The 12,815-nt window shown below is 63.4% G+C and overlaps 1 protein-coding gene across 1 annotated transcript; it reads left to right on the top strand.

Moving 5' to 3' along the window:
• The first annotated feature begins 211 nt into the window (after positions 1–211).
• LOC142070510 (uncharacterized) lies at positions 212–3,056 on the top strand. The gene is made up of 2 exons (XM_075124170.1): positions 212–325; positions 2,189–3,056. Exons 1-2 carry the CDS (start codon positions 212–214, stop codon positions 2,816–2,818), a joined length of 744 nt encoding a protein of 247 aa, XP_074980271.1. The 3' UTR covers positions 2,819–3,056.
• Positions 3,057–12,815: the final 9,759 nt, after the last annotated feature.

Genomic DNA, 12,815 nt, shown 5'->3' on the forward strand with positions numbered 1-12,815 from the left:
GGGGGCTTCGCGAAGTGCGGGGCCAAGGAAGCGCACAAAGCAGGGCGGGGGCCGGATGGGGCCGGTGCCCCCCACAGGCCGTTCAGTGGGGCTGGGAGGGACGAGCTGCAGAGGACGCTGGGACTGGGGGCTGGCTCCGGCACTGTCCGTCCGTCCGTCCTGGGCACCCCCCGGCAGCGCCCGGCCCGGCTCCTAGCGGCCGGGGGCAAAGATGGGATCCAGCGCCTGGCGCTCGGCCCCAGCCACGGGGGTGCCAGAGATCCACGAGGAACAGCACGGGGGGGCCCGTCCCCGGGGGCACCTGCGAGAGATGCTGGGCTCAGAGGTGCCCCTCACGCCTGCCCCCCAGCCCCCAGCCCTGCCGGTGCCCTCACTCCTGCCCCCCAGCCCTGCCCCCTGCCCTGCCGGTGCCCTGACTCCCGGCCCCCAGCCCTGCCCCCTGCCCTGCTGGTGCCCTCACTCCTGCCCCCCAGCCCTGCCCCCTGCCCTGCTGGTGCCCTCACTCCCGGCCCCCAGCCCTGCCCCCAGCCCTGCCGGTGCCCTCACTCCTGCCCCCCAGCCCTGCCCCCTGCCCTGCTGGTGCCCTCACTCCCGACCCGCAGCCCCCTGTCAGCCCAGCTCTGCCCCCCAGCCCTGCCCCCTGCCCTGCCGGTGCCCTCACTCCCGGCCCCCAGCCCTGCCCCCAGCCCTGCCGGTGCCCTCACTCCTGCCCCCCAGCCCTGCCCCCAGCCCTGCCGGTGCCCTCACTCCTGCCCCCCAGCCCTGCCCCCTGCCCTGCCGGTGCCCTCACTCCCGACCCGCAGCCCCCTGTCAGCCCAGCTCTGCCCCCCAGCCCTGCCGGTGCCCCTCACGCCCGACCCGCAGCCCCCTGTCAGCCCAGCTCTGCCCCCCAGCCCTGCCGGTGCCCCTCACGCCCGACCCGCAGCCCTCTGCCCCCCAGCTCTGCTGGTGCCCCTTACTCCTGCCATTCTCTTAGCATTATGCGTGGTTGTGTGCAGGAAGGAGTCGTCCAGCAGGAGGCAGTGTCCCTCGGGCCAGCACTGGGGCTCGCCCCCCCCCACCAGCTCACAGCCTGGGGGCACTTTCAGCCCTGCAGTGGGAACAGGTTGATGGGAGGGGAAAGGCCCTGGGTTGGGTCCACACCCCCTGAGACAGCTGCTCCCCACCGTGGGGCGGGATCAGAGGCGGCGCCCCCGGGAGGGAGCAGGCCCCGCGCCCCGTCCCCCAGCGCCCCCGGGAGGGGCAGCCCCACGCCCCGTCCCCCAGCGCCCCCGGGAGGGAGCAGGCCCCGCGCCCCGTCCCCCAGCGCCCCCGGGAGGGTCAGGCCCCGTCCCCCAGCGCCTCGGGAGGGGCAGCCCCGCGCCCCGTCCCCCAGCGCCCCCGGGAGGGGCAGCCCCGTCCCCCAGCGCCCCGGGAGGGGCAGCCCCGCGCCCCGTCCCCCAGCGCCCCGGGAGGGTCAGGCCCCGTCCCCCAGCGCCCCGGGAGGGGCAGCCCCGCGCCCCGTCCCCCAGCGCCCCGGGAGGGGCAGGCCCCGTCCCCCAGCGCCTCGGGAGGGGCAGCCCCGCGCCCCGTCCCCCAGCGCCCCCGGGAGGGTCAGGCCCCGTCCCCCAGCGCCTCCCCGCGCCCCGTCCCCCAGCGCCCCCGGGAGGGGCAGCCCCGTCCCCCAGCGCCCCGGGAGGGGCAGCCCCGCGCCCCGTCCCCCAGCGCCCCGGGAGGGGCAGGCCCCGTCCCCCAGCGCCTCGGGAGGGGCAGCCCCGCGCCCCGTCCCCCAGCGCCCCCGGGAGGGAGCAGGCCCCGTCCCCCAGCGCCCCGGGAGGGGCAGCCCCGCGCCCCGTCCCCCAGCGCCCCCGGGAGGGTCAGGCCCCGTCCCCCAGCGCCCCGGGAGGGGCAGCCCCGCGCCCCGTCCCCCAGCGCCCCGGGAGGGAGCAGGCCCCGCGCGCCGTCCCCCAGCGCCCCCGGGAGGGTCAGGCCCCGTCCCCCAGCGCCCCCGGGAGGGGCAGCCCCGCACCCCGTCCCCCAGCGCCCCCGGGAGGGTCAGGCCCCGTCCCCCAGCGCCCCGGGAGGGGCAGCCCCGCGCCCCGCCCCCAGCGCCCCCGGGAGGGTCAGGCCCCGTCCCCCAGCGCCCCGGGAGGGGCAGCCCCGCGCCCCGCCCCCAGCGCCCCCGGGAGGGTCAGGCCCCGTCCCCCAGCGCCTCGGGAGGGGCAGCCCCGCGCGCCGTCCCCCAGCGCCCCCGGGAGGGTCAGGCCCCGTCCCCCAGCGCCTCGGGAGGGGCAGCCCCGCGCCCCGTCCCCCAGCGCCCCCGGGAGGGTCAGGCCCCGTCCCCCAGCGCCCCGGGAGGGGCAGCCCCGCGCCCCGTCCCCCAGCGCCCCGGGAGGGGCAGCCCCGCGCCCCGCCCCCAGTGCCCCCGGGAGGGTCAGGCCCCGTCCCCCAGCGCCTCGGGAGGGGCAGCCCCGCGCGCCGTCCCCCAGCGTCCCCGGGAGGGTCAGGCCCCGTCCCCCAGCGCCTCGGGAGGGGCAGCCCTGCGCCCCGTCCCCCAGCGCCCCCGGGAGGGTCAGGCCCCGTCCCCCAGCGCCCCGGGAGGGGCAGCCCCGCGCCCCGTCCCCCAGCGCCCCCGGGAGGGTCAGGCCCCGTCCCCCAGCGCCCCGGGAGGGGCAGCCCCGCGCCCCGTCCCCCAGCACCCCCGGTAGGGGCAGCCCCGCGCCCCGTCCCCCAGCGCCCCGGGAGGGGCAGCCTGGCGCCGTACCCAAGTGGCAGCACACTCGGACGTCGCTGGGCCCGTAGCGCCCGGGCAGGACGGTGCCCGGCTGCAGGACGCTGAAGCCGGCGTTCCCAAAGCGGTTGGCGCTGAGGAAGGTGCGGGGGCAGCCCGCGCCCCGGCGGTGGAGGGAGAAGCCTGGTGCTCCCGCGGGATGGCGGGGCAGGCCCGCTCCAGCAGCTCGGCGTCCCAGCGCGGGGCGTCCCGCGGGAAGCAGGGGGTCGAGGGCAGCTCGGGCAGCTGGAAGACGCGGGGGCTCTGGATGGCCGGGCCCAGGGCCCTGCCCGCCCCATGCCCGCCCACGAGTACCGCTGGGCGTAGGCCCGCAGGCTGCCGTGCAGCCGCCCGGCCCGGGGGGCAGGCTGGGGGCTGGGCGCCCCCCACCCGGCGGCCCCGCCAGCGCCCGCTCGCTGCCCACCCGGTAGCAGTACCAGGCGAAGAGCAGGGCCAGCCAGGCCAGCGCCGGCTCGGGGCCGGGGCGCCAAGGGGGGGCGGCCGGCAGCAGGGAGGAGAAAAGCCCCCCCAGCGCCCCGGGGCAGGGCATCGGCCCCCCTCCTCTGCCCCCTCCCTGAGTGCCCCCTGCCCCCTCCTCTGCCCCCCCTCCCTGAGTGCCCCCTGCCACCCTCCTCTGCCCCCTCCCCCACCCTGAGTGCCCCCTGCCCCCCCTGCCCCCTCCTCTGCCCCCTCTCCCTCCCTGAGTGCCCTCTCCCTCCCCTCCTCTGCCCCCTCCCTGAGTGCCCTCTGCCCCCTCCCCCTCCCTGAGTGCCCCCTGCCCCCTCCTCTGCCCCCCGGCCCGAGGATGCTGCTGCTGGACCCGCTTTGGCTCCGGCTGGATCCTCCCCCCCGTCTCCCGCGGAGTGACGCAGCCACCGGGGCCGCCCCCGCCCCCCCCGGGACCCGCGTGCCGCCCCCCCCCGCGTTTTCCTCGCCCCCCCAGTACCCGCGTGCCGCCCCCCTGTGTTTTCACTGCCCCCCCCGGTAGCCGCGTGCCCAGCCCCCCCCGTATGTTCTCCCCCCCCGTACACGCATGCCCAGCCCCCCACCCCACCGCAGAGGTTTGGGTCTGATGGGCGGCAATGATCCCTCGGCCAGCACAGCCCCCTACAGCCCCCAGCAGGGCTCGAACCGGGGCCCGGACCGGGGCCTCTCCCAGCGGGGCCTGAACTGGGGCCCGGACCGGGGTCTCTCCCAGCGGGGCTCGAACCGGGACTCGGACCGGGGTCTCTCCCAGCGGGGCTCGAACCGGGACTCGGACCGGGGTCTCTCCCAGCGGGGCTCGAACCGGGGCCCGGACCGGGGTCTCTCCCAGCGGGGCCCGAACCGGGACTCGGACCGGGGTCTCTCCCAGCGGGGCTCGAACCGGGGCCCGGACCGGGGTCTCTCCCAGCGGGGCCCGAACCGGGACTCGGACCGGGGTCTCTCCCAGCGGGGCTCGAACCGGGGCCCGGACCGGGTCTCTCCCAGCGGGGCCCGAACCGGGACTCGGACCGGGGTCTCTCCCAGCGGGGCTCGAACCGGGACTCGGACCGGGGTCTCTCCCAGCGGGGCTCGAACCGGGACTCGGACCGGGGTCTCTCCCAGCGGGGCTCGAACCGGGACTTGGACCGGGTTCTCTCCCAGCGGGGCCTGAACTGGGGCCCGGACCAGGGTCTCTCCAACGGGGCTCAGACTGGGGCATGGACTGGGGCCTCTCCCAGCGGGGCGGGAACCGGGGCCCGGACCGGGTCTCTCCCAGCGGGGCCCGAACCGGGACTCGGACCGGGGTCTCTCCCAGCGGGGCTCGAACCGGGACTCGGACCGGGGTCTCTCCCAGCGGGGCTCGAACCGGGACTCCGACCGGGTTCTCTCCCAGCGGGGCCTGAACTGGGGCCCGGACCAGGGTCTCTCCAACGGGGCTCAGACTGGGGCATGGACTGGGGCCTCTCCCAGCGAGGCGGGAACCGGGGCCCGGACCGGGGCCTCTCCCAGCGAGGCGGGAACCGGGGCTTGAACCGGGGCCTCTCCCAGCAAGGCTCGAACCGGGACTCGGACCGGGGCCTCTCCCAGCGGGGCTCGAACCGGGACTCGGACCGGGGCCTCTCCCAGCGGGGCTCGAACCGGGACTCGGACCGGGGTCTCTCCCAGCGGGGCTCGAACCGGGACTCGGACCGGGGTCTCTCCCAGCGGGGCTCGGACCGGGGTCTCTCCCAGCGGGGCCCGAACCGGGACTCGGACCGGGGTCTCTCCCAGCGGGGCTCAAACCGGGGCCCGGACCGGGTCTCTCCCAGCGGGGCCCGAACCGGGACTCGGACCGGGGTCTCTCCCAGCGGGGCCCGAACCGGGACTCGGACCGGGGTCTCTCCCAGCGGGGCCCGAACCGGGGCCCGGACCGGGGTCTCTCCCAGCGGGGCCCGAACCGGGACTCGGACCGGGGTCTCTCCCAGCGGGGCTCGAACCGGGACTCGGACCGGGGTCTCTCCCAGCGGGGCTCGAACCGGGGCCCGGACCGGGGTCTCTCCCAGCGGGGCCCGAACCGGGACTCGGACCGGGGTCTCTCCCAGCGGGGCTCGAACCGGGACTCGGACCGGGGTCTCTCCCAGCGGGGCTCGAACCGGGGCCTGGACCGGGGTCTCTCCCAGCGGGGTCGAACCGGGACTCGGACCGGGGTCTCTCCCAGCGGGGCTCGAACTGGGACTTGGACCGGGTTCTCTCCCAGCGGGGCCTGAACTGGGGCCCGGACCGGGGTCTCTCCAACGGGGCTCAGACTGGGGCATGGACCGGGGCCTCTCCCAGCGAGGCGGGAACTGGGGCTTGGACCGGGGTCTCTCCCAGCGGGGCTCGAACCGGGACTCCGACCGGGGTCTCTCCCAGCGGGGCCTGAACTGGGGCCCGGACCGGGGTCTCTCCAACGGGGCTCAGACTGGGGCATGGACTGGGGCCTCTCCCAGCGAGGCGGGAACCGGGGCGTGGACCGGGGCCTCTCCCAGCGAGGCGTGGATGAGGGGCTCGGATCGGGGCCTCTCCCTTCGGGGCGTGGACGAGGGGCTCAAACCAGGGCCTCTTCCAGCGGGACACGGACGAAGGGCTCAGACCGGGGCCTCTCCCAGCAAGGTGGGAACCGGGGCTTGGACCGGGGCCTCTCCCAGCGGGGCGCGGACGAGGGGCTCAGACCAGGACTCTCTGCCAGCAGGGCTCGAACCCGGGCGAAGACCAGGGTCTCTCCCAGTGGGGCTGGTCCAATTCCAGATGTTCCCTTCCCCACCATGTTTCTGTAAGGACAACGGGCCAGACAGTGCCTGCAAAGCAGGGCCCCGTGTCCTGTTCCCACTGGTAACTATCCAGCCGGCCGTTCAGTGCCCACCCTGACGTACCCGTGAACACGGACCCCCCACAGCAACTCCCGCACCCTGAGTCCCGGGCGTCACGTCTCAATGGTGAACTGACTCGTAGCTACACCGCGAATGGGACAGTTCTCAGCATCACGTAGGAACGGCTAATGCAGACCATCGGGGTCCGTACCGTGCGCGGCCCGCGCTAACTGACCTGACTTCCTGCAATGGCTTCCTTCATCCCAGCCACCCGGCTTGGCACCGGCAGAGATCTGCCCCACCAGTGTTCCTTGCAGTTTGCGGACCTCAACAATGAATACATTACATTATGAATGTTGCTAATAACTATTCCTAATAGAAGTCCCACTTGCAGGATAACGGACTTCGTGCCAATACGGCTAATAACAAATAATGCCTAATCACCTCCCAGAAACTAATGACAATAATGGCTCAGCATCCAATGCTACGGAGCAGCCACCAGGCGCGAAGGAAACCGCCACAAAGAACAGCGATCGTGACCTGTATCTGCAGGAGACAACGAACCTGAAGACTGGATTAGTATCGGCACGTAAACAAGACGGCCAATGACAGAAATAAGAAACACAGTGAGATTTAACATAACAAGATTTGCCTAAATCTGACCTAAAGCAGGAGATTCCATCACGGAATGATTTCATCCCAACCAATCCAAAAGACAGCTCTAATTAATACCCTCATTCTGAAGCTAATCGTGCTCATAAATAATCGGATGTATATTAAGATCTCCAATGAATGTTAATGAGCCCACAAGGAAATCTACGTGAAGGCCTTCAAATGCAGAATGGGTTCAGTTTGCTCTTGGACCCGTTGCTTTGGCAGCCGACAGTCCATTGGGATCCAGCAGCTGGACAGTGGACATAGCCAGACGCCGTCAGCCCGGAAATCAGGGATCCGCTGTTAATTGCGAGGGGACAAACCGACCAAGGGCTCAGACTGGCCAGTTCTTCTTGAAGATCTGCTCAGGAGTTCTTTGGAGGTAGGTCTCTCCCCACCTGGCCCTGCACCTCCGATCAAAATTGGGCCGGAAATGAATGAAGGCTGAGAAGCACTGCTCTACAAGAAACCCGAGACCGTCCTGGATAACGGACAGCAAGTCTCCCCATCGGAAAAACAGGATAATGGCATCAACTTCCTTTACACCGCACTCTGTGACCTGCGCAGGGAAAGGGCTCGATAAAAACTGGAGGTCGTTATTCTTGGTGTCAATGGATTTGGTTGATTTCTGTTCGGCTTCTCAAACTATTTACTATTATTTACGATTGCTACTCTTCCAAGTCACTCAGCAGACGCATTTTGCTAATTACTTCTGGGACTGTTCCACATGATTATTGTTCATGGTCAAACTACGCCGAGGATGTGTCTACATGGGGACAGGCAGGAAAATTAATCTGAATGAACTAAAGGTGTGAATTGAACCGGGTTTAGTAAACCACATAAGATCCCCTGTGTGGATACTTTCAATCAGGCTTGGTCTACATGACAAGGTCAGGTTGACATTCGTCACCTTGCGTCGACCTATTTGTGCACATCTACACTCAAATTTGTCTCTGTCCGACAGCGACACAGTAAAACACCTCCCAGAATGGCGTTGACCCTTAATGTGGCCTTAATTCAGTTTGACTTCATTCACTTTGGAAGTGAAACTGAGCCCTGGTCTACACTAGGACTTTAGGTCGAATTTAGCAGCGTTAAATTGATGTAAACCTGCACCCGTCCACACAATGAAGCCCTTTATTTCGACTTAAAGGGCTCTTAAAATCGATTTCCTTACTCCACCCCTGACAAGTGGATTAGCGCTTAAATCGACGTTGCCGGCTCGAATTTGGGGTACTGTGGACACAATTCGATGGTATTGGCCTCCGGGAGCTATCCCAGAGTGCTCCATTATGACCACTCTGGACAGCACTCTCAACTCAGATGCACTGGCCAGGTAGACAGGAAAAGAACCGTGAACTTTTGAATCTCATTTCCTGTTTGGCCAGCATGGCAAGCTGCAGGTGACCATGCAGAGCTCATCAGCACAGGTGACCATGATGGAGTCCCAGAATCACAAAAGAGCTCCAGCATGGACCGAACGGGAGGTACGGGATCTGATCGCTGTTTGGGGAGAGGAATCCGTGCTATCAGAACTCCGTTCCAGTTTTCGAAATGCCAAAACCTTTGTGAAAATCTCCCAGGGCATGAAGGACAGAGGCCATAACAGGGACCCGAAGCAGTGCCGCGTGAAACTGAAGGAGCTGGGACAAGCCTACCAGAAAACCAGAGAGGCGAACAGCCGCTCTGGGTCAGAGCCCCAAACATGCCGCTTCTATGATGAGCTGCATGCCATTTTAGGGGGTTCAGCCACCACTACCCCAGCCGTGTTGTTTGACTCCTTCAATGGAGATGGAGGCAATACGGAAGCAGGTTTTGGGGACAAAGAAGATGATGATGAGGAGGAGGTTGTAGATAGCTCACAGCAAGCAAGCGGAGAAACCGGTTTTCCCGACAGCCAGGAACTGTTTCTCACCCTAGACCTGGAGCCAGTACCCCCCGAACCCACCCAAGGCTGCCTCCTGGACCCAGCAGGCGGAGAAGGGACCTCTGGTGAGTGTACCTTTTAAAATACTATACATGGTTTAAAAGCAAGCATGTGAAAGGATTACTTTGCCCTGGCATTTGTGGTTCTCCTAGATGTAGTCCTAAAGCCTTTGCAAAAGGTTTCTGGGGAGGGCAGCCTTATTTCGTCCTTCATGGTAGGACACTTTACCACTCCAGGCCAGTAACATGTACTCGGGAATCATTGTAGAACAAAGCATTGCAGTGTATGTTTGCTGGCATTCAAACAACATCCGTTCTTTATCTCTCTGTGTTATCCTCAGGAGAGTGAGATCTAATTCATAGTCACCTGGTTGAAATAGAGTGCTTTTCTTCAGGGGACACTCAGAGGAGCCCATTCCTGCTGGGCTGTTTGCCTGTGGCTAAACAGAAATGTTCCCCGCTGTTAGCCACAGGGAGGGGGGAAGGTTGAGGGGGTAGTCACGCGGTGGGAGGAGGCAAAATGCGACCTTGTAACGAAAGCACATGTGCTATGTATGTAATGTTAACAGCAAGGTTTACCCTGAAAGAGTGTAGCCACTGTTTTATAAAATGTGTCTTTTTAAATACCGCTGTCCCTTTTTTTTTCTCCACCAGCTGCATGTGTTTCAATGATCACAGGATCTTCTCCTTCCCAGAGGCTAGTGAAGCTTAGAAAGAAAAAAAAACGCACTCGCGATGAAATGTTCTCTGAGCTCATGCTGTCCTCCCACACTGACAGAGCACAGACGAATGCGTGGAGGCAAATAATGTCAGAGTGCAGGAAAGCACAAAATGACCGGGAGGAGAGGTGGCGGGCTGAAGAGAGTCAGTGGCAGGCTGAAGACAGGGTTGAAGCTCAAATGTGGCGGCAGCGTGATGAGAGGAGGCAGGATTCAATGCTGAGGCTGCTGCAGGACCAAACCAGTATGCTCCAGTGTATGGTTGAGCTGCAGCAAAGGCAGCTGGAGCACAGACTGCCACTGCAGCCCCTCTGTAACCAACCGCCCTCCTCCCCAAGTTCCATAGCCTCCACACCCAGACGCCCAAGAACGCGGTGGGGGGGCCTCCGGCCAACCAGCCACTCCACCACAGAGGATTGCCCAAAAAAAAGAAGGCTGTCATTCAATAAATTTTAAAGTTGTAAACTTTTAAAGTGCTGTGCTTAAAGTGCTGTGTGGCATTTTCCTTCCCTCCTCCACCACCCCTCCTGGGCTACCTTGGTAGTCATCCCCCTATTTGTGTGATGAATGAATAAAGAATGCATGAATGTGAAGCAACAATGACTTTATTGCCTCTGCAAGCGATGATTGAAGGGAGGAGGGGAGGGTGGTTAGCTTACAGGGAAGTAGAGTGAACCAAGGGGCGGGGGGTTTCATCAAGGAGAAACAAACAGAACTTTCACACCGTAGCCTGGCCAGTCATGAAACTGGTTTTCAAAGCTTCTCTGATGCATACCGCGCCCTCCAGTGCTCTTCTAACTGCCCTGGTGTCTGGCTGCGCGTAACCAGCAGCCAGGCGATTTGCCTCAATCTCCCACCCCGCCATAAACGTCTTCCCCCTTACTCTCACAGATATTGTGGAGCACACAGCAAGCAGTAATAACAGTGGGAATATTGGTTTCGCTGAGGTCTAAGCGAGTCAGTAAACTGCGCCAGCGCGCTTTTAAACGTCCAAATGCACATTCTACCACCATTCTGCACTTGCTCAGCCTGTAGTTGAACAGCTCCTGACTACTGTCCAGGCTGCCTGTGTACGGCTTCATGAGCCATGGCATTAAGGGGTAGGCTGGGTCCCCAAGGATACATATAGGCATTTCAACATCCCCAACAGTTATTTTCTGGTCTGGGAATAAAGTCCCTTCCTGCAGCTTTTGAAACAGACCAGAGTTCCTGAAGATGCAAGCGTCATGTACCTTTCCCGGCCATCCCACGTTGATGTTGGTGAAACGTCCCTTGTGATCCACCAGAGCTTGCAGCACTATCGAAAAGGACCCCTTGCGGTTTATGTACTCGGCGGCTTGGTGCTCCGGTGCCAAGATAGGGATATGGGTTCCGTCTATGGCCCCACCACAGTTAGGGAATCCCATTGCAGCAAAGCCATCCACTATGACCTGCACATTTCCCAGGGTCACTACCCTTGATATCAGCAGATCTTTGATTGCGTGGGCTACTTGCATCACAGCAGCCCCCACAGTAGATTTGCCCACTCCAAATTGATTCCCAACTGACCGGTAGCTGTCTGGCGTTGCAAGCTTCCACAGGGCTATCGCCACTCGCTTCTCAACTGTGAGGGCTGCTCTCATCTTGGTATTCATGCGCTTCAGGGCAGGGGAAAGCAAGTCACAAAGTTCCATGAAAGTGCTGTTACGCATGCGAAAGTTTCGCAGCCACTGGGAATCGTCCCAGACCTGCAACACTATGCGGTCCCACCAGTCTGTGCTTGTTTCCCGGGCCCAGAATCGGCGTTCCACAGCATGAACCTGCCCCATTAGCACCATGATGCATGCATTGGCAGGGCCCATGCTTTCAGAGAAATCTGTGTCCATGTCCTGATCACTCACGTGACCGCGCTGACCTCGCCTCCTCGCCCGGTATCGCTTTGCCAGGTTCTGGTGCTGCATATACTGCTGGATAATGCGTGTGGTGTTTAATGTGCTCCTAATTGCCAAAGTGAGCTGAGCGGCCTCCATGCTTGCCTTGGTATGGCGTCCGCACAGAAAAAAGGCGCGGAACGATTGTCTGCCGTTGCTCTGACAGAGGGAGGGGCGACTGACGACACGGCTTACAGGGTTGGCTTCAGGGAGCTAAAATCAACAAAGGGGGTGGCTTTTCATCTAGGAGTATTTCAGGCAGGACTTCACGGAGGGTTCCAATAAGAAATGGTGCACCTAAGTTATTGTCCTTATTGGAACAAGGAGGTTAGCCTGGCCTCTGATTGATACATGGCTAGATTTACCTCGCTGCACCTTCTCTGTGAGTGACTGCAGTGTGACCTAGAGGAATGAGTCCCCTAGACAGGGGAGGGGGGGAAGCAAATGAGTACAAAACAAATCTGGTCTATTTCTTGTTTTGATCCACTCCATCTATCTTTTACATCTTTGGCTGGCAGCAGACGGTGCAGAAGGACTGCATGCCATCCACATCTCATGGCTGCTCGGCAGAAGATGGTACAGTACGACTGCTAGCAGTCCGTATCGCCTGCCCGCCCGTTCACCATAAGACGGTTCAATAGGACTGACTGCAGGACTAAAGAGAATGACCTGGTCAAGTCACTCCAAATTTAGTCCCTGCGCCCATGTCTGCCCAGGCGCTCCCAGCCGACGTGGCCAGGAGCACCTCGGACATGACGATGACGGCTACCAGTCGTACTGTACCGTCTGCTGCCACAAGGCAAGGGGTTGCTGCTGCTGTGTAGCAATGCCGTACCGCGTCTGCCAGCACCCAGGAGACATAGGGTGACGGTTACCTGAGCGGGCTCCATGCTTGCTGTGGTATGGCGTCTGCACAGGTAACTCAGGAAAAAAGGCGCGAAATGATTGTCTGCCCTTGCTTTCACGGAGGGAGGGAGGGAATGGGGGCCTGACGATATGTACCCAGAACCACCCGCGACAATGTTTTAGCCCCATCAGGCATTGGGATCTCAACCCAGAATTCCAATGGGCAGCGGAGACTGCGGGAACTGTGGGATAGCTACCCACAGTGCAACGCTCCGGAAGTCGACTCTAGCCTCGGTACTGTGGAAGCGCTCCGCCGAGTTAATGCACTTAATGCACTTAGAGCATTTTCTGTGGGGACACACACACTCGAATATATAAAACCGATTTCTAAAAAACCGACTTCTATAAATTCGACCTTATTCCGTAGTGTAGACATACCCTGAATTAAAGCCACTTAGGATCTGAATTAAGGCGTTGAAGCAGGGTTTAGTCCAGATTAGCTCATCCACTTCGATGTCACACCTTTAGCTATTTCTGATTACTTTTCCTGGGTGTCCCCACGTGGACAAGCCGTAGACATTGTTCGGGTTGAGCTTAGCACTTTTCAAATGATACAAAAAAATTCTGTTTTTCTTCTTAAAACCCATTTGAATGGGTGTAACGTAGCCACCTTGACTTTGAGGAGAAGAGAACTCCAAGTCCTACAAACCCGGGCATG

The sequence above is a fragment of the Caretta caretta genome, unplaced genomic scaffold, assembly GCF_965140235.1.
Source record: "Caretta caretta isolate rCarCar2 unplaced genomic scaffold, rCarCar1.hap1 Scaffold_32, whole genome shotgun sequence".
In the NCBI taxonomy this organism is placed as follows: Eukaryota; Metazoa; Chordata; order Testudines; family Cheloniidae; genus Caretta; species Caretta caretta.